The sequence below is a fragment of the Bradysia coprophila genome, unplaced genomic scaffold (assembly GCF_014529535.1).
Source record: "Bradysia coprophila strain Holo2 unplaced genomic scaffold, BU_Bcop_v1 contig_151, whole genome shotgun sequence".
Classification (NCBI taxonomy): Eukaryota; Metazoa; Arthropoda; class Insecta; order Diptera; family Sciaridae; genus Bradysia; species Bradysia coprophila.
Genome location: NW_023503423.1, coordinates 9945094 through 9967944, shown reverse-complemented (window position 1 = coordinate 9967944; position 22851 = coordinate 9945094). Strand labels below are relative to the sequence as shown.

Sequence of the window (22851 nt, the reverse complement as noted above, 5' to 3'; positions counted from 1 at the left end):
TTCACACCATTCATCCAGCCAGCGAAGTTTGGAGAGGCTTAGGCGCCACTAGAAAATTTGGTAGCCAGTAGCCACTGTCTACCGTGATTAGCTCTGATCATGTTTTTTCTGAACCTATAGAACTGAGTGACTGCATTTCGTGCTTAACCACCTGGGCGGTGCCAAATGAACCAAGAACAAAGAGACTATTTCTTTGTTTGGATATTTTTTGTTCAAAGACACGTCATTTTTATTCGTAACACAATGCATTGTCGATAATATTAATAAATATTTTCAGAAGAAAATTTTTGTATGAAAATCGTTTTGAATTTCCTCCTCTAGTACATGAAAAATCTGGCGTATGCAATGTTAGATCTAGTACATTCTACACATCAATCTGCCACAAGAAACGACGTTTCATTCATACACACACACCATCACATCAACAAAAAAAAATTCATCGTTCATCCTTACATTTGATCAAAAAAGCCTCCTTTTCAAATCGAAAAAGAATTAGGTTCGGTATCGTTTCGGTAATTAATATCTGAATGAAAATGTGATAGAACATCGAACGAATGCATTAACAACCCCGATCCGTCGATTCCGTTTGAAAACAATCGATTTACGAGGTGTTTTAATACTCGATGCTGAAAAACACACACAGAGCACCTTTCATAAGCCAGTTCATTTTCATCATTAATATACACGTACGTCAAATTGGAGAAAAATTTTCTTGGTTTTCTTCATTTCTGTAAGTATTTTCGGTGTTTTTTATGGCGATTCTATGAAATTTTTAACTGAAAATCGATGAACCATTAAGTTCAGTTGACGATGCCGTGTCGCTGGCTCTTGTTCCGCATTTAATGTTCATATGATTGAGGTTATTACCTGATCCAGTGATTCATAATGTCATAGCGTCTTCGGGTTTTCAGTTATTTTACATGCAGTTACTCCGTCTGTATAAATGTGTTCTTCTTCCACACTTTGTTTGTAAACAAATCATTAGCCAGCAGGTTGATTTTTGAAATTTTAGGTCGTCGTGAAATACAGTCTAAATTAGAGTTTTAGGTTTTATGATGTCTAGGGAATAATGTTAGAGAATCCGGTCCTAAACAGCATGAACCGTGATCCGGAATGTTGACAAAATCATAAAATGTTTTCGTTCTATTCCGTTTAGAGATGCTGCATGTTCACGTTGTGAATGATTCCAGATTAAACCAATTCAATCAACTATGAACCAACAACCGATGAACCAGCAGCAAATCAGCAATTACAACGAAATCCTAATTTTCCAAGACGAAAAACAGTAAGTCAAATCGTCCCATTTATCTTATCCCATCATTTGCCATACCTAACAAGGCCCGGTTGTCCCATTTTCTCCCCTGTAGTGCGTGGGAACAGGCCATCGAATCATACGAAGGAAACGTTCCGTTGGATCTTTGGTTCAACTACGTCTGCTGGTATGAACAGAAAATGTCTCTGGACACGGAGAACAAATACCAATGGGCGCTGAGCAAATGTTTGGCAACGTTCGAAAGCAATGAGAACTACAAGCAGGATATCCGAATGGTCAAATTGTGGATGAAATATGTAAGTGTTGGTGGGATCGGCAAGACCATTCGATGGACTTCATTCTAGTGGTCGGACGAGCACTCATTTCCTTTTATTGAATTTTCAGATAAACTTACAACCGAATCCGCTAAACATGTATCAAAGGCTGTACGAACGCGGTGTCGGTACGCAATGGGCTATATTTTACATCGGCTGGGCCCATTACTACGACATAGCGAACGAATTCAACCAAGCCGAATCGGTGTACAATCTGGGCTTCCAGGCTAAAGCAAAGCCCACCGCAGATCTGGAAGAGGCTCATGCCAAATTTCGTCGTTCGCTTTCGCAGCGCCTCAACAAGGACAATAATTTGATAAAAAAGCGCACAGTCGATCAGATGGTCGACCAACGGCAAATGATTGAATCGAATAGTGCGGCAGCGAAGCGAGCTAAATTAGATGAAGACAAACAGGAATCGACTGCTTCCAATTACATTAATAGTGCGGAGAACAGCGATCCGTATAATTTGAATAACAGTGCCAACGTGATCACAACTTCACTGAATTCGGTGTACGGTGATGCGTATGACTGTGATGACCAAGACAGTTATGACTCGTTAGGCATTAATATACCGCCGAATTTTGTACGTGTAGCTAGAAATAATCATGAATCGTGGACGGGTGCTTTGTGTCTGGATGAGCCGTACGAGCCGAACAAAGTGTGTAAATATCGTAAAGATTTAGTGTATACGGGAAGTGCTACGGAATACAGTCCGGAGGAGATACGTGCTAGACGGTTTAGTCAACTGATTAATGTGTGCCGCGAAAGGAATCGATGCTGGGAAATGGAGCAAGCTATGAAACGAGAAGAGAAGGCTAGAATCGAGGCCGAACGCCATCGGATTGAACAAGAGAGATTGAGACAGGCTGAACTGGAGCGGTTACGGCAACAGGCCGAACAAGAACGATTGCGCATAGCAGCCGAACAAGAACGAGCCAGAGCAGCCGAATATGAACGGATTCGTTTAGCTGAAATCGAACGGCAAGCGGCGGCCGAACGACAGCGTCAACAGCAACAGCAGCAAGCGCAAGAATTTCGACGACAACAGTTGTTGGAACAACAAGAGTTGGCTAGACAGGCGGAGTGTGAACGTGTTCGGTTTAGCGAGACCAGCTATTCGGCGAACGGATACAACATACAGAATACTGTCTCATCAAATGCAGCTAGTGATGACATTGAAGAGCAAATCGAAGCATCCACAATTCGATTTAGCACCGGCAATGGCTTATCCTCGAAACCAAAGACCATTACAATTAAGTATCGCAGAGAAAAACCGTCGATCGGTGGAGATTTCAATTCACCAAAAGTGCCTTCGCCATCAGCTTCGCCACACGTAAAACCGAAAAAGGAACGGAAACGAAAGAGCAAGAAATTGGCTGAGCTAACTGAAGCACCGGCGAACGGCAACGGTCAGAATAAGGCAAACTATTACGGGCAGACGAGCAATCATTACGACAACAAATACCATGAAATGACGGCACCACACAGTAATAACATCGACGATGCCAATTTGCTGTTGAACATCGCAAACATCCATTCATCGTCGAACGACGACTCGTCATATTCATACTCGTCAAATTGTGCTGTTCCCGTGCAGTCGTCGTACTTGACCAACGACGATTCGTATTCAAATTCGGATTATCCGTCTTCGTATCCGTACAGTGCGGAAAACAGTAACGGAACGTATCCATACAGCAACAGTTCGACGCCGATACGAAATGTTGGCGGTCGCAACTACATGAACGATTCCATGTCGAAATCGTCAACGCCACACAATTTCCGCATACTGAAGAAACGCACGTCGGATGTATCCTACCAGAACGATGATTCGATGTGCTCCATTTCGGGCGAACAGAACTCATTTTTCGCCACCGAGAACAGTGAGGAATTGAAACAGAAACGGCTGGACAAGGCACTGTCTACGATCGAAACACATTTGGCCAAATCAAATTTGGATCCATTCAATTCGGAACTATGCAAGGCATTCTTAGTCAAAAAGGACTTTCCGTCTCGTGATCATGACGACATGTATAAGCTGGTCAGTACGCCGATATCCAAATTGCTGAACACCAAAATTGCATTGCTGGCGAATATTCCATTCCAAATTGAAAAGGAAGTGGGACGAGGGTCGTACGGCAGTGTTTTCAAGTGAGTCACTCAAACAATTTGGCGCAATAGATCGCCAGACTAATTGTGATTGGGTCGACTAAACAACTCATAACTTTTCAGAGCAATCAACACGAACACAGGTGCTGTGGTTGCGCTTAAGTACCAAAAACCGCCCAACAATTGGGAACTGTATATATGCCGCGAAGTACGAAAGAAGATCACCAACTATGACATGGTAGGTTACAGTAAAATCACAATTCCATCAAAACTCCCACATTCATCCGATTCGATTCCAATTCACAGCTACTCGGATTTATGGACATCTCAACCGCCATAGTCGGTCCGAATGCAAGCATTTTCGTGACGGAATTCTCTCCATACGGTTCACTGTTGGACATAAACAATCGTATTCGTCAAGCGACGACAAAGGTAAAATGATTTTGTCCAAATCTCGTTGTTCCCATCACTGAACATTTGTGTGTACACTTCGCAGGTAATGCATGAGAGTTTAGTGATGCATTTTGCTAGTCAGATACTGGCAATTGTGAATCAATTACATTCCTGCAAAATTATCCACGCTGACATCAAACCGGACAACTTTTTGCTCATGAAAATGTAAGTAGAACACTTTGGATCGTAAGGATTCTCGTACCTACCGAAATCGGACGCCTTTTGCAGCGAACTCTTTTATGTGTGGCTTTGGTCCCCTGAAGCCAAAATTTTTTTTTTTGAAAATTGCTCGATGCTTGTGTGCCGAGTGAGAGGTGATCGAAAACCGACAAGGTCGTGTGAGGTGTCACTTGACAGGTTTCGCCGAAATAGTCGCATTTTTACCCCTACTTTCAACCGCTGGTAACTCAGTGTGGATGAATCTTAAACCCAGCAAGACCTTAGTCGCCCGAAAGTAAATTCAATTGCCTTTCAAATGGCACCTCACACGACTTTGTACGTTTCGTGCAGCCAGAGATGATGCCATAAGAAACACACATGTTTTCGGTTTTCGATCACCTCTCAAACGGTACTCAACCATCGAGGCGTTTTCAAAAAAGTAATTTTTGGCTTCAGAGGACCAATACCTATCGGGGCATACATACAAAAATTCGCTGGAAAATGCATCCGATTCACATTGGATTGGACTCCACGCAAGACGGTTCGGAGTGGATCGCACAATTTTTACATTGATAGGACTGGAGCAGTCCTATCAAGACCACTACTATTTATTGAGTAATTTACAATTCATATCCACAGACCTGATCCGACATCTCACCTGCCAACCATTCGGCTGATCGATTTTGGATGTGCAATCGACATGAACTTTTTCGATGAAAAAACTCAATTCAAGAAGGTAAGGAAATGTCGACCATGAAGTCTGCTTTCTCTTCGAATTTTAACATTTTTCGCTTACAACAGAGAATCGAGACCGACGGATTCACATGCACCGAAATGCAGGACGGACGTTCATGGTCATATCAAACGGATATATTCTGTATTGCCGGCACGATTCACGTGATGCTGTTCGGCGAATACATGCAAACGTTTAAGAAGTTCGGTCAGTGGGAGATTAAGTCGAAGTTACCTAGGTGAGTGGACACAGCGGCCGGAGAGTCCGACCCGAGTCTTGATTGCTTTGCTATTTTCCAGATACCTGAAAAAACACGTTTGGTCGGATTTGTTTACGAAATTCTTGAACATCAAAGATGTCAATCATTTACCTAATTTGATTGATTTTAAAGCGCGCATCGATGACGAACTGTATAACATGGAATCGGATCTACAATCGCAAATTCGAACGCTGAAGAATGTACTTCATGGCCGTTAGAAGTAGGATAGGCGCTTGCATTAGCAGTTTATCGACCGTAAAAGAATTTATTTATAAAAAAGAAATTAATTTAATTTAAGTAAAACAATACCACCCATCCGAAAGCGGGGGACGGTTTAAAGTGAAACCCTACGACGGGAATTTTAAGCATGTAAACAGCAAACATAAAACTTCTGTTCGTCTTCCGTGAAATTTTTGATTTATTTTAGTGTTTGCTTGATATTAAATGGATCTCAATGTCCGCGAAAACAATACCTCTTTTCACACGGTGTTACCGCTAATTGAGTTTCAGTTGAATGACACCGTGGTTTCGTGAAAGTAAATCCAGAAATTTCCGTCCTTACAACTGTAACTGGCAGATTCAAGAGAACGTACTATTGACATTGAGAACATGGATTAATTATCAGGAAGATTTATGCGAATTGGATCGAAATTTCTCAACGTTGTAGTCGAAGGAGCGACATTGAAATGTTACATTGAAATTGGCTCATTCTAGGACCATATGTTGAACGAAAATCATTTCAATTGAATCCATTATCCATTAATCATGAACGAAGACGATCAACGCTGGTCCATTATAGCCAAAAATGTGTATCAAACCGAATGTCGTAGCCAGGGCCTATTTTAAGGGAATTAATTCCCTAAAACTTCTCAATTTTTTTAGTCATTTTTTTGACTTATTTACTTCCAAGGCCGCATATTGAACAACTTCTGGATTTTGCACCTGTTTTTGACCATATGTAAGACAGTCAAACAATTTTGAATGATCTATCTTAAGAGTGATATCGCCAAATCTTCAGGTGATTTTTTTAACTTTGGAAACAAGCGGTCTCCTATTTTAATGAGTGATAGCTCGTTGGATTCGTCTTTCAATTCTAGGAAACACGTGTCTTTCACTTTTTCTTAAAAAAAATTGTTTTCTTTGAAAAGCGCTCAAAAGTGAAGACATGTCAGAGTGTACCGAAAACAGTTTTTCGGCAATAACTCAAGAAAAAATTATTTTAAATTGTTATAATGTTGTACGATTGTCGGCCTTGAAAGACCTACAGGTGGAGTATACGCACCGCTTGGTGCTAGTTGATCCACTAGAGTTATGACTAGAAATATAGTGAATGTTCGGAGAGTCCGCCTTTTCTGCAGCTTCGATGTACCACGGAGCTGAGTATGGGGTGTTGTAGCTGGCCTCACCCACTATCGTTGCACATATAAATGAATCCAGTACTTTTGGGCTGCAAGCCTACAGAAGTCTTGAAAAAAAAGTTGGTGCCAAAATGTAGATTTTTTCCTTCTTTCTGAGGACCCAACTGCCAGAAGAGCATCTGGAACGGTACTACGGCAATCATTTTTTATTGTCTACTATTCTTTCACCTTATCAATAGAAAAACGCTTCGCTATGTCGCGAATATATCAGATCCACTATTAGTAATATCAAGAGAAAAATCATTAAAGTTTTCTCCGAGGATTTTAGTCAAATAAAGTGTTAGCGTATAGCAAATAACCTCAGGACTACGGAACAGTAATTAGTTTTTCAATTGGACCAATATTTGCTACGCGACAGGAGTTTGGAAAAACGATACGATCAAGTAGGAGCAAACTGTTTTCGGTACCCTCTGGCATGTCTTCACTTTTGAGTGCTTTTCACAGAAAACAAATTTTTTTAAGAAAAAGTGAAAGACACGTGTTTCCTAGAATTGAAAGACGAATCCAACGAGCTATCACTCATCAAAATCGGAGACCGCTTGTTTCCCAATCACCTGAAGATTTGGCGATATCACTCTTAAGATTTACGACAAGTTTTTTTTTTGTGCATTTTCGGGAATTTTGAGGAATTGAATTTTCTTTCCTTTATATCGGCTATGCGGTCTGCTTCTTACCAACCACCTCAAGGATTTTTTTTTCGTTGTATTCATCTCTTTTAACTGTAACTGTTCTAGTGTTGTACCCAATAGCCGACCAAACAGGAAATCGATGTGTGTCTGTACCGCCCCACTTTTTCTTCCAGATCTGTAACAGTGGCATGGTGAATGTGGATTTTTATGTGCGCATTGTAATTTCAAACCATAGACGAAAATTGATTTTATTCCAAATTCCGAGTTGTTTTTCTCTGTCCGCTCTCGCTGTAAAGATAAACCTTGGAACGCCCTGTATTTTGGACAATGACTGTACTTTAAAAAGAGTAAAAAAGAAAAAAAAAACTTAAATTAAAAAGCGAAGTGAAATAAATATTCAATTTTGATTAACTTATATAGTTCGATATGATGTGAAAATTACAATTGGTGAAACCCAAAAAAAATAAAAGAAAAAAAATTATAAAATTAAACCAATGAGACATTGTAAATGGAATACTTGTGTTTTATATTGTGGTACATTGCGTCCGCATTCTCTAGCAGAAGGACCTGGGGGAAGGAAAAAAAACTTGACAACTGATGTGTCAAATCTTGTATCCATTGACTTTGAGACCGGATAATCTTCAAACGTTTGTCCAAAATTCATCGGGGAGTTTTGAGTGCCCTAATAAAAATTGATTTGTCTGGACAAAACGAGACTTGGATAGGATCCCAATTCAATTAATTTACGGTATAGACGGGAGACTTGGTGATGATCCCATTAATCTAATTTTTATGAAATTTCGGTTCAAAATAATTGAAACCGACTTTCATGAACCGCACGGAATCTAACAGGTGTGCTCCAAGCAAATTTATTCTTCTACCATACAAATTGGCAAATTTAGTGTCGAAAAATTAGAAGTGCTATCCCAAATAATTGCAATAATCAAAATGTTCTACAAGCATGCTTGGCTGCTTCGTAAGGTTTCTGACGATCTAAAGGTGATCTAATTAACAAGTAAGGCCACTAACGTGACACACTGTCACTGACACAGCCGTTTCTCCAATATCTTTTCCTCCTCTGTTAGAAGTCTGAGAATATGCCAGCATCTAAGCTCGTAATACATTCGAGAAAAAATTCAGATGAACCCAGAAGAAAGAGATTTCTAGGACAGAATCTCGGAAGTTAATGGACCAATAAGGAATGATGACGGGTTAGGAACTGACATCTAATTACCTCAAGAATGACATAAATCCAGTAACAGAAATCCGATAAAAACGAGTGAAATTCTGAGGTTCTAGGAGTTAGAAAAAGATTTTTTAGTAGACACGAATTGAAACCTTGAATCCAAAATCACTTTCAAATATTTTTTCCAGCCCAGATTTCGGTGACCGACATCTTAAAAGTGGCATTTTCTTACCTGTTTTTCTCTCACAGGAGACGAGGGACATGACCGAGTAAGGTATTGGATACCTGAAGTCATGTAGTTCCATGGGTTATGAGGGTTGTCGATGTCATCCACAGTGAGACTCTTCATTTTGATAAAATGACGATTTTAGACTAACATTGGTGAACTTTGGAAAATCCTATAGCTCTGCTAAATCAAATTTCGATATAAAAATAAGTCTCCTATCTTATTCTTAGCTTTCTAATGATAGTTACATCACATACGTGACGAGCAGTACCCGTTACTCGTCAGTGGAACGGGTCAGAAATCTTTGTTTGTCCTTTCCTTCACAATTCACCAGGGATTACTACTCATTCATTAGAAAGTAGTGACAGAGCTTATTGTACTGCAGACGTTTTTTTATATTGAAAGTTTATTAAGAAGACTGCTATAGAAGTGCTACAATATACTTATTGAAAGTAAGGCAGAAATGAAGCTCCGTGACTTGTTACCTATGATGGCCAATCGTGCGATCTATGAAGCGAAAGCCAAACTATTTTTTGCATTGAGATGTATGTTGAGCGAAGTGCTCTTTGGGTTCTGCCCGATCGCTCATTATAGCCAGTTTGGGCCTGGTTTCGTGCCGCCTAATTTCAAAATTAGAATCAACAAATTCATAGAGTTCGTGTGAATAGATTTGTCTTAAGTGGTCTTCGGAGAGGACGGAAATCTTCTCTACCCGTTCCTCGAAAATTGCCATTACAAATTGATCAAACCATAAAGACATTTTCTTTCCAAATTTTTATTGTTTAAATTAAATTCTGGTGGCCTCAAACAGCACAAAAAAGGTATAAAAATTAACAATTTTCGAAACAAAATTAAATTTTGTCTGCATGCCAATAAATTGCATTCAATTTGATTGTAAGTTCAGGATCTCTTGGATGCCTCACAATTTCAAGATTTCTTGAGCCGCAGCAACGACATGACGAGCTGAAATGCCAAACATGTCGAGCAAGACGGTCGGAGGTCCTGATCGTGGAATAGTTGGCACAGCCAACTGTTTCAATGCGAATCGTTGATCAGCAACGGCCGACATAACAGCTTCGCCGATACCACCCTCTCTGTAAATGAAATGAAAAACAAATGAACAAAGGATCCCACAGCCAAACATTTTCTTCTTGACTTACTTGTAGTGGTCCTCGACGGTCACGATTCTTCCACCACACTCCTTAGCATTTTTGATAAGGCCGTCACGATCAATGGGCTTGACGGTAAACAAATCCACAACTCTTGCATGAATTCCAGCCTTTTCTAGTTGGGCTGCCGCATTTATCGCTTCATACAACGTGACACCAGCACCGACCAACAAAACTTGATCTTTTGCCGATTGTTTAACGACTCGAAGCTTGCCAATTTCGAATTTGTCGTTGTTGTTGTAGATGACAGCGGTATTCGGACGAGATGTTCGAATGAAACAGACTCCCTTTGTATTCGCAGCCATTTCAACTGCACGTTCGCAGCTTACAGCATCCGATGGATAAAAGACTGTACTGCCGGGAATCGTTCGGAACAACGCAATATCTTCAAGTCCCATCTGGCTGGGTCCGTCTTCTCCAATGCTCACACCACAATGCGAACCAACGAAATTGACATTGGTTTGCGAAATTGCACCCATGCGAATCTGGTCGAAGGCTCTGGTGAAGAATGTGGCAAAAGTGGACACAAAGGCAATGGTACGATCACGGCAAGCAGCTCCGATGGCTACACCAACTAAATTTTGTTCAGCAATGAAACATTCGATGTATCGGTCTGGATAAACGTTCTTCAGTTTATCAGCGAAGGTGGAGTTCTTCGTGTCTCCGTCAAGGGCTATGACTCGTGAATTATTGGCACCGATCTTAGCTAGGGCGGTACCATAAGCCAAGCGTGTAGCAACGGCTTCGCCAAGTTTATATGCTGGTGGTTCAGACAGTTTAACGTTGCTCAATGAAACAACTGGTGCATCATCTTTCAGTGGCTTTTGTGGAGTAATTTGAAGTGGTCCATGATTGTGAATGAGGCCATTCAAATGCTAGAATTGGGTAATGTTGTGACTTAAGAGATTGTCTTGGGCCTTGACATTGTCTAACAACTATTACCTTAATGACTTCATCAGCTTTGTCGCCCAACGGCTTTCCATGCCAATTATCAGCGTCTTCGATATTGGGGAAAAACTTTCCTTTGTAGGTTTTTGCGATGAGAGCGGTTGGCTTGTCTTTTGTAACCGATGCTTCATGGAATGCCTTGAGCAACTCTTCAACGTCATGGCCATCAACAACGATAGCATTGAATCCAAACGATTCAGCTCGTTTACGATAAACTTCGACCTTATGTTGCAAGCAGGTCGGTTCCGATTGTCCCAAACGGTTGACATCGAAAATCACACACAGATTGTCCAATCCATAGACGCCAGCGAAATTTAATGATTCCCAAATGGAACCTTCAGCAGATTCACCATCGCCAACGATGACATAGGTTCTGCAATACGAAAAAATAATCGGTCAGTGACACCCTGTGTTACTCCTCTGTCAGCATGAAATTGAGTACCTGTACGAAGCTTTGTCGAAATACTTTCCAACATAAGACATGCCGCAAGCGACAGCGACACCCTGTCCAAGGGAACCGGTTCCAACATCGATGAAATTCAATCTTGGCGTCGGATGTCCCTCCAAATCGGAATCAACTTTACGTAAATTCTGTAAATCCTCAATGGGGAAAAGTCCAGCCTCAGCCCCTGTATGTGTGTAGACATATTGAAGGCCAATTTTGCACAGAAATTTTGTTTCAAATCAAACTTACAAGCAGCGTACAAAATCGGTGCAGCATGTCCTTTGGACAGAACCAATCGATCGCTGGATGCATCACGAGGCGCTGACAATTTGTAGCGCATCGTGTGGAAATACAAAACGGACATTATTTCCGCAATCGATGAGCATGATGTTGGATGCCTGCAAAACATAAGGTAATCATTTAGCGATCGTATGAGAGATAACTCATCATCATCTTAATGTGAAGTTGTATCGTCAGTTTCATTGTATACGAATGGACGTAATTAGTTGATTCAAAACTTTTTTCTTTTTAAATTCTGTTATCAAATACTCGATTGTTTATCGCCGAATGATTTAATAAAACATGAGCCAAGAGAGTGTGCTGTGTGCATACACATAAGTTCTCTGATAACTAATAGCGTAAGCCGATATAATAATAATATCGGTCATGATTGGAATAACGTAATTTGTTAACATATGAGTGCCAATAATTAACAATAAAGCAGCTGCTGATGCGTGCTGTTCGACCGAATGTACAGATTGTATCGAGTGGTCACCGACTAATCACAGAGCATTTAAAACTTTCACTGAACATTTACAGACATTTCCACTTTTATATGACATTTTCTCTTGGATCTGTGACACCCTTTCCCCAAGTCGGTACCCCCTTCGACATATTCACATTTGATAAGATTGCATGTGCATTTCGTCAAATTAAAAATAATTTTAAGTTTTCGTCAGAAGTGTAACAAAAATGCGTTTAAATTGCGATACAGTGGACGCCATTCAATTCTGTGCACTATTTCGATTCAGTTGCGTGACCAGCCGGTCCACGTAGACAAATCAATGTTGCCATTTTTATTTACTCCTGATTATTATGTTAACTGACTTTGTTTGTTTATGTGAACCAGCTGGTCAAACAGCTGAATCGAAATAGTGGGCAAAATTGAAAGTCATAAACTGTACAAATTTTGCTGAGAATTACTTTACGAAAATACGAGACGGAATTTCCTTTTCAGAGTTGTAAATTGTAATATAAAGGCTGTATTGCGGCGACATGATACCATGATACGGTAAATTAATTACGTGAACATTAGTGCGGTTTTTCATTATGCTTTTACAGCAGATTATCGCACTGTCGAAATTAGTATCCCAGATTTTATGAAGAGACGGACGGGCGAAGAAAATGAAGTGCAGTCGAAATTTATCCATCAACTCACCATCTCTTCAGCAAGTCTTCCAATTCTTCTTGCTGTTTCTTCGGATGGAATATTCCCTTTACAAAATGTTAAGAAACGACGATTTTCTGAAGACACGCGGAGTACGTCCACCACTCGTTTTTTTTCTTCTTCAGGAACTCGTCGTTTCTTCAGAAAGTCATCAATACTCTCGTCTGAAACGATTCAAAGGTAGACAAGAATATTCCGGTGTGATCTGGGTAAATTTAACAGTTAAGTCTGAATGTCTGAACAAGAAAATAAACCTTTTGTCAGTTTATGGAACTTCTAGGAGCTTCCACTTTCTTCTGATGTTGAATAGAAAAATGGAATTCTTAAAGGAAACAAAATATCAATTGCGGTCTTAACGGAAGGACTTCATCAACTTTCTCATTTTGTCTTTAGTTTTCACCCGAAGATATTGCTCTATGGTCGTACTCGCTTGAGTACGAATTATTGTAATTTAATCGTTCTTATTACAACGTCTTAGGAACATTGATTGAATATGTGACAAGAAAAGACCTTGATCTGACTCACAATCTGTTTTCACTGTACTGGAGCAAGAACATCGCAATCTATTTTTACTATATTGGACCAATGATCATATGATTCCAATATATCCTTCGCTGATATCAATAACATGCCCACGAACTATAACGGGTCGACTTTGTAAACATTTTAATTATAATTTGTTCTCGAATTTATAATTTAGATGATTAGGAGTGTCTGTGTCGTTACAATTTAGGTCTGACGGTTAAGATTTACATAACCGGATCGTAAACGCAATTTACATTGTAATTGAACCCCGAATGGTAAAAAGTTATCACCGAATATTATGCTGTGTAAAGAGAGCGAAAACATCAGTACAGTGTCTTATAATCGACACATAACTCAATAGACAAATCATAAACTGGTTTTGTTTTGCTGAAAAATATTCTATTAACTTTCAATTGCCAAGTAACACGCATAAAGTATAGAGAGCGAATGTTAAAATGCTATTGGTTGAATTGGATTTGCCTCCGTGCTTATAACAATGCAAAAAAAATATTTTTTTTTGAATTACAAATTATAAAAAAATTAGAAATTAAGGTCATTACCATGAGTAACCGACGTGTGTTTTCTGTCCCATGAGTAGTGAATGGAAAACGAATATTATTCAAATTATACCATACCATGCAATTTATAAACAGTAGACCATAATATGTCTTTTAAGAATAATCTGCAACGTTATACATTGTGACATGGCTGGTGGCTGGTATAAAAATAATTTATTGTAATCAGGTAGAGGACTTTATATCAATTCCCAACAAGTTAAAATGTAATTTAAATTAAAATTAAGGTCAAAAAGGTCAAACATTACGACTGATAATGGAAAAAAATATATAAAATGGTCTCTCGCTCTCTCTCCGTACTATCATACGTCAAGCGCATCGTTTCCTCTACACAGTTAAAAAACTGATAAAAGAAAATGTTTGAACGACTGGGTTGTTAAATCAATAATTAAAATATGAAAACGTGGTGCGATAGTGCATCTTGTAACTTCATAATATATTGCTGGCATGCAGTCGTAACCACATGTTTGAATAGAAATTCAATTTTCCTCATACTCTCATCATAAAGTGCCGAGACATTCAGAGCCGGCTACATTTTATACAAATGCAATTTATTCAACAAACACCATCTCATATTGCCGAATATGGTGTGACAAAAACACTTTGTGGAACAAAAATTTTGCTCGTAATCGAAAAGTGGAAATTACAAAAAGGATTTATTTACCCCGATTTCGATGCCTGAGTGGATGTAATGGAATGAATTCGCAAACGATGGGCAATGTCCTTCAATTCCTGGACCGTTTTAGCTTCGGTTTTGTGAAAGTTTGCCATTTTCAAATGGTTTCGAATTTTTTTTTAGAATGGAATATTTTTAATTCAAATCACACACAGACTTGTAATGTAATACACCGTCTTGCTTCAGCTCAAATAACCGACTGTTCCACGTAATTGAGACGAATAAAGTGCTGGAGGATTTGGAGTGTAATAGAACCGAAAAACCGTTCTCAGTTTATGCTCAGAGACCGGTATACATATTCTCTCTCTCTCGCTATTAAAAACGTAGTCGCGAATATATTACGTTACGTTCGTTTCATTCGTTTCGATATGACGGTGCGCGTATAATGTGAAGCGAAAGTTATGTAATTCTGTGGCACATTCAACAGTTGGACTTATGTATCAATTTAATACGTATTTCTCAGATAAGAACACTGAATTTGAGAAGAATCATAAAATGCAATCAATTCTGCCTTTGTCAGTGAACATTACCACCTATTACCCACTGTGTTACGTAATGAATACCGTGAACACTTAAGTTATATATTTGTTATCACTTTTTATGAATTCCCAGACATATTTTTTGCGCTATAATGTCTTCAATGTTCTTCTTTCATAATGCAAAGAATATAATTAAGAATTCGCCAAAAAAAGGTCTGGGTTCGGATTTGAAAATAGTTTATAAATATTTCGACGGAAAGCAATTAATAGTACTGTCTCGCTGCGACATTTTTTGTTGAGAAGTTTGGGGAGAATATATTTCGAGCCGAAGGCGAGGAATGCATCCCACACGCCTCACCAAAACATTTCCAAGCAAGACAGTACGGTAATTTGTTGTCTTGTGACCAGAAAATGCGAAAAACCGGTTCTCAGTATGACTGGATGACGCACTTTCTGGCCTCAAGACAATAATAGTTGTTTGTGTATCTGTTTTGGACGATTTCTTTTTAGGCAATTTCGCGAGATGTAGCCCGAACGAACTGAGGGAGGGATATATGCGAAAGTGTCTAAAATCAATCGTCTAAACAGATACTAAAAAAATTGTTGCTCAAAACTCTTTCATTTTCGACCCCGACCCCGACCATAGCAGAGCTGTGCCCGACACATTAAAAATAAATTTTCAATTCTAATCATAATCAAATTAAAAAAAACTCTAATTCCATGGAGTCACGGTAGACCTATTTTGTGGGATGTAACCATTAGAGATACCCTAGCCCCTTCTTATGTTAATCAGTCATCCAAAAAAGCTGGTTCGATTGCTGATAATGCCGAAAGATCTAAGCACAATCATTACATTTGTTTAAAAGATAATTATTTATTCACGCCTATTGCTTTTGAATCACTAGGTAGCATGGGTCCTGAGACAAAGACATTTATAAAGAAATTGGGATCATTAATGCAAAAGGCTTCTGGGGAACCGCGCTCTATGGACTACCTGCTACAGAAGGTTTCCATTGCGATTCAACGAAGAAATTCTAGTTGCATTTTAGAGACCTTGGGACGTAATAGAATTGATGATTTTTATTTATTGTAAATATTTGTTTGTTGAAAAGATCGTTTTTTTACTGGTTGCACTTTACAGCCTTTTTTTCGCTTTTAATAAAGAATAGTTTACTTCATAAAAAAAAATAATCAAATAATATGTGTGGAAGTTGTCAATAGGGTTCTGAAGGCTATGGACTATGCTTTCAATCTTTTACTTATTTTCGTATTTTCGAAATTTCGTATTTTTAGAGGACTATTTCCTACGTTAATGGAACCCTTTCCTAACTAATAAAAGCTTATTTAGATTTTCTCGAAGTTTGTTTGGAATGCAGGTCAATGACATAATTTAAACCAAAAGTGGCATTTGAGGCGTTCACAAATTTTGCAGATTATGACCTTCTGAACATTCCGGACCTTCTCGACCAAGTTTGTTTAAAAAAAATTCCAGACTCAAATTTTTCCCATCATGACAAATTCTACAGAATTGGTCGGGCAAGATAGATTATAGTGTTCATTGAGGATAACCAACTTGCCAAAGGGACTGGGTTTCTAGCTCATCATCCTGAGAAGCTAGGTTTGAAAGTGACCAAAACTGTTGGTATTTCAAGGATTTCTTGAAAATTTTTCATATCTGTGGTCAAAAGAGTGACCGAAGGGCGAATGGTTTTTGGATTCTTGAAGTGGTAGCAGGTTGGTTCCATCCCTCCACATAGTCTACAATCTTCTCAGTTCTAGAACTTTAGGATTGGTGTATTGGTACGGATTACCCAGATATTTTGGGTTCTCTTCTGGATTATTGAGGTGGGAAGTAGGTCGCTTCTTCAAAAGAAAAAGTTATTGCAGAATCGGAATCTTCCAAAACATTGAACAATCACTTTTCTGGAAAGAATTTTTGAAAATTTTCGCTGATAAAATGCCTGAACTCAGACGCAGAATGCGTAACCCCCAGCGATATCACACATTTTGTAAGTTAAGACATAAGGGCTTACGCGACCTTCAGCCTTTAAAGTGAAAATGAGGATCTAGGATTACGGGATGGCATTTATTACCCATGCCCTGATGTGGTAAAGAGTTATAACGAACAAGATTTTTCTGAATTTTTACCAATCAAAATTTTATTAATCTTATTGCCGTCGAATACTCAAACGTCGTTCCTCAATTAAGTGGTCCCGATGTTTATAAATGTAATCCGTAACATTCGGCAATCCCTTTACCACATTAGCCTTATGTCCTGCTCGGGGTTTGCTCATTACCGTTGCATTATACCTATTTCGTGTGGAAATTTATACGAATTGAGACCAATGTGATCGAAAGCAAAGAATTGAGACTTATCAAACCATTGATTATTTTCCGTATTGTAGCATTCGTTGAACGGTATTTTGATTATACCATTGTAGCCACCTATGACGAAAATCATATCGTCCAGAATTTCAATACCGAAATTACTTCTTTCGTATGTCATCTCAGGTATCGTACTCCATTCATTGGTCTTTGTATTAAATTTTTCGCACGTTTTCAATCGAAATGTCCCGTCAAAGCCACCCATAACGAACAACCATCCCTTGAATCCAATGCAAGACACACCGGATCGTCTCGAAGTCATCGGTGGAATGTTGAGCCACAGATTTGTGTCAGGATCGTAACATTCGGCGCTGTCCAGACACATCTGACCGTCGAAGCCACCTGCTATATAGATTTTACCATCTATTGTACACGCATGAGCGTCCGATCTTATCACATTCATGGACGGTATCAGAGTCCATTGATTGGTGATCGGATCATACCGTTCGCATGTGTTTAGGCGATGAGTGCCATCGAAACCACCCAACGCATAGATAAACCCGTTTAGTTCGGTCACACTAACGTAGCTTCGATGTGTGTGCATTGGAGAGATCTGTTGGCTCGATCAAATATCAGTCAGTCAATTTGAATCGACTTTGAGGTTCAACCAACCTCACGCCAAGTTTTGTTCACAGCGTCAAAAACACAGCATGTGTTAAAGAAATTCCTGCCATCGAATCCTCCAACCATATAAAGTAATGTTCCAATGACGGCTGTACCATGGTAACAGCGACTCACATTCGGCTTTTGTGGTACATTCACCCATCGGTCGGCTGAAAATGTTCACATTTTTGCTGATCATTTTCTTTTTAAATCTGTTCAACAGCAACCTCGTGTATCGTAAGTTTCGACGATTGCTACTGGTCGGCTCTGCCAGCCACCAGTTAAAAATATGACGTCATGTGGTATACGGGGGACAGCCATTCGAGGAGTTACTATCTAAAAATGGTATTCATTGACGATGGGGCGAGTGAGGTCCTATCAGAACAATTTCAGTTGAGCATACCTTTACACTTTGATCACCTAAATCGTTTAGATCTTCCAAAAAACCTAGAACTTCCAGGATGATCGGTTGAGTCTCTGCATTATTCACAACATACTTGTGGTTCATGATGTTTTCCATGAAGTACTGTAAAAGGCTCAGCCAGCATCTTTTAATGGGAATTGTATTATCAAGACGTACCGTGGCATTTAGACAACCCAATCGAATCGCTGATAACAGTTTCGGAATCTGCATTTTTCTCGTCTCGCGATCGTATTCTATCCACCGTAAAATACATTGCCACACCAAGTACTCGTCTCTAACATTCAATAAATCATCATTCAATATGGTGTAGAGTTCTTCCATTGGCAGTTCCATCAACTGCTCACTGTTCGCAGCAACGTGCTCAAAATTTCGTAGAACATAGAGGTGGGCCATGTTGTACAAATCCTTGTTTTCGCGAACGCTACATTCAGGTCAGTCAAATGAAGGACAAATTTTTACTCAAATAGTCGCAAAAAGTTTACATTGCAAATCGCATGATTCCAACGCAGTTTGTCGAGCTTAGCGATTTCGTTAGAAATTCAACACAGAGTTGAACTAGGCCCAGCATGGCAACGTAATCAGCTACAACTAGAATCTCGTAGACATTTTTCTCGGTCAAATCACACGTTCGCAGGTACGAATATTCAACGATTTTCGTTATTGCGAATGAACTTACTCCTGGGATTTGGATATTCATAACATCATCGTTAGCATGTTTAGTGTTACCAGACACATCACTTGATGTCTTTGAATTAAATGCCTTTCTGTGTGAATGGAGTAAGAGATTTCAAATGGAGGAGGAAAGATTTCATTTGAACTGAAAACCTACTGAAAGTAGTCACTGCAAGCCGACAGTATTGGCCTATGAACGTAAACGGTGGTGCCATTGTCTATATAAGATTACGTTTGATTAAAACATTTGTAAGTCAAATATGTTATTGGTCAAACCAAGGCTATAAACTTTTGGGCAGAACGCCTTTTTATTAGGAATTCACCAAAGAAATTCACCAAAAGCGAATCTGTGTGTTGAATTTTTAGAAAGATAAATGGTGTGTCTGACTGTCTGACTTCTCCCACCGTTTACAGCCTTGGGTTAAACAGTATCACCCACTCACCCACCTATTGTTATTGTTGCATCGCACAATGAATTGTTTTGTCGCATTTCGAAAAGATTTCGCATCGCCTGATTGCTCAAGCAAGTTTTCAACGCATGACTTGAATTTTTAACTTCCATTAAATTTAAAAGTTGGATTTGAACAAAAAATTAAACGAAAAAAATTTTGAGCGTACTGCCTGAGTTGATTTTTAAGCAATGTTTAAATTTTAAATCGAACTGTTTCGTCTGAAAACCCCATGTTGTGGTGACTTAGATTAAAATATTTTGTTGACTTATTCACTTATGATTTACCTTTCATTGATTGACTTATAGGAAAGGACAATCAAATTTCAACCTACGTTTGCCCCAGCTGATTTTCAGCTGGTCTAGTCACACAAACAAAACATTCTTTGCATGTTTATATAGTTCTACCACTACCACGCGCACGCGTGTAGTGTTAAAACGGTGTAAACACTCAAACAATCACAACCAGTTTTGTTTGCATGAGTGAGCCAGCTGAAAATCAGCTGAAGCAAACTTAGGCTGTAATTTGATTGGCCTTTGCTGTAATGATGTTCGTATGTGTGTGAATCGGGGGAACTATTGTCAAAATGTGTAAATTGCCAATTTACAAACCACACACACCTCTGCCGGGTCAAATTTTTCGTCGGATTTCGGTGGTCTAAATGAAAAGTGGACTATGAAAGGTGCCGATCTTTTTTGATGATAAAGAAATGGTCTGTGCATCAATTTGACCAAAGACCTGTAATTTAGTCGTTATGAATTTGATCTATTTTGACCCGGCTGCTATTAGCCGTTTATATTGAGGCTTTCCAATGTACAGATTATCGTCAAAAACATTCTCAAAAATTCTACCAAAATTGAGACTTCACCTTCAGATCCACTTCAAATTTCACTTTTCGAAACTTCTACAATACTTAGTCCTCCAGCAAAGAGATCCAAATTTCAAATGTACTTGCACGATACTTTGTAGAAAGTGTAAATTTCCTCCATTTCCTATTTGGGGGTGATAAGAACTCCGAGGGATAATGGAAATGAGAAACCTTTTCTGCTAGGATTCGGAAAATTGTACAGTAGGTTGAAAGGCGCCCCAACTATCTTTTTAAGAAGGGATGATATTCATCCGGCTGATTCTCTTATAGAAAAACTTCTGTTAAAACTGATGAAGTAAAAGATTCTGAATCAGACACTAGACCAAGTAACTAACAACCATTTTTCTCTCCCCATCCACCTTTTATTCACTTTTTTCGTCATATTTCATTGCTATCCCCGATCTACCATCAACAATTTTCGTCGGACTACTTTTACCTAAATCTGGATCCAGTCCTGTCCACGAGCGATTTTGAAACGTTGAACTTGAATCCATATGCATGAGCTCCAAATTATTCCGTTTCATTAACGCCCTTCCCGAACCATCCTCAAGGTCATTCGTACTGTCCGTCAAATTGGTTAAACGAACTTTGCCACTAACAAGACTAACATCACTTTCCTCTTCCAGCACGTCGCCAATCTCACGGAAGAGTTTTCCATTCGGCAACACTTCTTTGAATTCAACGAAGTATCGTTCCGGCATCTGTTGACGCCATGCTGGATTTAGTGCCACTTCCACCTCAAATGTTGACAACAATGGTTTGTAGAAATCACGCGATGTAATTAGTCTATTTTCCGGACAGCCGATCAGTACGAAACAGTCAATGTCTAAAAAATTGGCTAATTTGGCAGGATTCACTTTTCCCACCGATATGAGATAGGGTCGAACGCCACGAATTTTTGCTAAGTTTTGAATATGTTTTACCACGTCGAGGTAACCTTTGGCAGTTAGTGTTGCCACGACAATGCCCAATGACTGTGCATCTTTACATTTTTCAATGTAATAATATCGTCGCTTCATCCAATTGGTGGTAAAGGGATCAATCTTCTTCAAATTCCCTGTTTGATGTGATGACGATAAATCGTAGAGGTACCAAGTCTTTTCTATAGTACAAGATGTTGCCATTAGTATGAAGAAAAATCAGTTGCGACTGGCAGTGATCTCACCTGGTAAAGAAACATTCAAATTGAAGAACGATTGGTCATCCTTCCCGATGTAGATGCAAGTCAAAATGTTTTCCAGCTGAATTGAATTTAAGTTATATCCGAGGATGTCTGGATCCGAACTCACAGCCAATTCGGCAATTTTTATTTGCGGCCTCGATTCGAATACCGAACGAATTGAATCTGAAATGTTGATTTTATTGAACCGGAGATTGACTTTTTCAGCTGTACTGACAGGAAACACTACAGGATGCGACAATGGTACTCACCTAAACTATAGTGATATCCAACATCGCAAAATACTAATATTTCAGCCGAACTGTCAATGTCCAGCTTAAGTATCTCATCCAAAAGTACTTCAGGTTCAATAGGAAAATTCGGAAAAACATAATGCACCGGCAGCCTCGACACCCTGCTCAGACAAGCATGACCGAAATGAATAATTGCATCTGCGTCAATGTGAGCAGCAGCAATCTGCGAGAAACTAAATAATTTCTCTGCATCGAAACGATTCAATCAAGTGAGACAAGTTACCTCGTCTATACAGCAGCTACCGTACGATGTATCGCCCAGAACAAACACTTCAGAGTCAACCAGCTGTGACAGTTTTTGTGTAATTTCGATGCTAAATGCTATGAGATTATCGGGAAATTGAAGGCACACCTGAAAAAATCATTTCCGTTGGCTTTGTGGTTGTCACATCACATTGATTGTCTTACCCTTTTGAAGTTATTTTCTTTAATCCACGTCGAACACTCGACACATCTCGCTTCGTTCCATATTTCTTGGATCAATTGCCCATCTGTTATTGGGTCAATGGGTCTCTCAATTACCTCGGCATCGTTGGAACTAAATGCAGAAGTCATTGTCATTAAAGGCTAGTCAAGTTAATTGCTTTTTGAAGTGGGAAACGCGAACATTTGATTCTTTTTTGAAAAATACAAAATGTGTATTTGACACGCGTGTTTGACACTGATGACATTTAATACGCACGTTCATTCTATGAATGAATCGAATGAACGGAAAATTGGCGCGACAGATGGATTTTTCGAAATGCCTTTTTCTCAAATGATTTCTTCTGATGAAGTGTTAAACCCGAACCTGAACCTGAAATTTTTCACTTCCGGCTCCAACCCGAATCGAACTAGAGTAATCTGAAAGTGAAAGTTCAGGTTCATGTCAAAATCAGGCTCGAGTCACTCCGAGCACAAACCATTTCGAGTTTTAATTCAGCGGAGTGGCGCAAGTCTTTGTGAATATTGATG

The 22851-nt window shown here is 39.2% G+C and overlaps 4 protein-coding genes across 5 annotated transcripts; 1 reads left to right on the top strand and 3 right to left on the bottom strand.

The window, feature by feature from the left end:
* The first annotated feature begins 413 nt into the window (after window positions 1-413).
* Window positions 414-5767, top strand: LOC119075012. The gene is made up of 10 exons (XM_037181420.1): window positions 414-730; window positions 1157-1285; window positions 1368-1569; window positions 1658-3738; window positions 3820-3934; window positions 4003-4128; window positions 4193-4314; window positions 4948-5044; window positions 5110-5279; window positions 5341-5767. Exons 2-10 carry the CDS (start codon window positions 1212-1214, stop codon window positions 5516-5518), a joined length of 3165 nt encoding a protein of 1054 aa, XP_037037315.1. The 5' UTR covers window positions 414-730; window positions 1157-1211; the 3' UTR covers window positions 5519-5767.
* Window positions 5768-9522: 3755 nt separating this feature from the next.
* Window positions 9523-14820, bottom strand: LOC119075006 (transketolase-like protein 2). The gene is made up of 6 exons (XM_037181409.1): window positions 14533-14820; window positions 11571-11719; window positions 11319-11505; window positions 10871-11249; window positions 9920-10803; window positions 9523-9853 (listed from the first exon to the last, which is right to left on the bottom strand). Exons 1-6 carry the CDS (start codon window positions 14637-14639, stop codon window positions 9679-9681), a joined length of 1881 nt encoding a protein of 626 aa, XP_037037304.1. The 5' UTR covers window positions 14640-14820; the 3' UTR covers window positions 9523-9678.
* A 2342-nt stretch (window positions 14821-17162) lies between these two features.
* Window positions 17163-19788, bottom strand: LOC119075007 (kelch-like protein 10). Of its 2 annotated transcripts, none has more exons than XM_037181410.1 (9): window positions 19555-19788; window positions 19265-19325; window positions 18918-19199; window positions 18592-18856; window positions 18415-18537; window positions 18239-18347; window positions 18021-18181; window positions 17405-17961; window positions 17163-17333 (listed from the first exon to the last, which is right to left on the bottom strand). In XM_037181410.1, the coding sequence occupies exons 1-9, from the start codon at window positions 19667-19669 to the stop codon at window positions 17192-17194; spliced, it is 1815 nt and encodes a 604-aa protein (XP_037037305.1). In that variant the 5' UTR covers window positions 19670-19788; the 3' UTR covers window positions 17163-17191. The 2 variants fall into 2 exon arrangements, with proteins under 2 accessions (XP_037037305.1, XP_037037306.1); XM_037181411.1 differs by having other exon boundaries at window positions 19551-19641.
* A 984-nt stretch (window positions 19789-20772) lies between these two features.
* LOC119074280 (2-(3-amino-3-carboxypropyl)histidine synthase subunit 2) lies at window positions 20773-22561 on the bottom strand. The gene is made up of 5 exons (XM_037180300.1): window positions 22306-22561; window positions 22121-22249; window positions 21856-22060; window positions 21590-21769; window positions 20773-21526 (listed from the first exon to the last, which is right to left on the bottom strand). Exons 1-5 carry the CDS (start codon window positions 22456-22458, stop codon window positions 20787-20789), a joined length of 1407 nt encoding a protein of 468 aa, XP_037036195.1. The 5' UTR covers window positions 22459-22561; the 3' UTR covers window positions 20773-20786.
* Window positions 22562-22851: the final 290 nt, after the last annotated feature.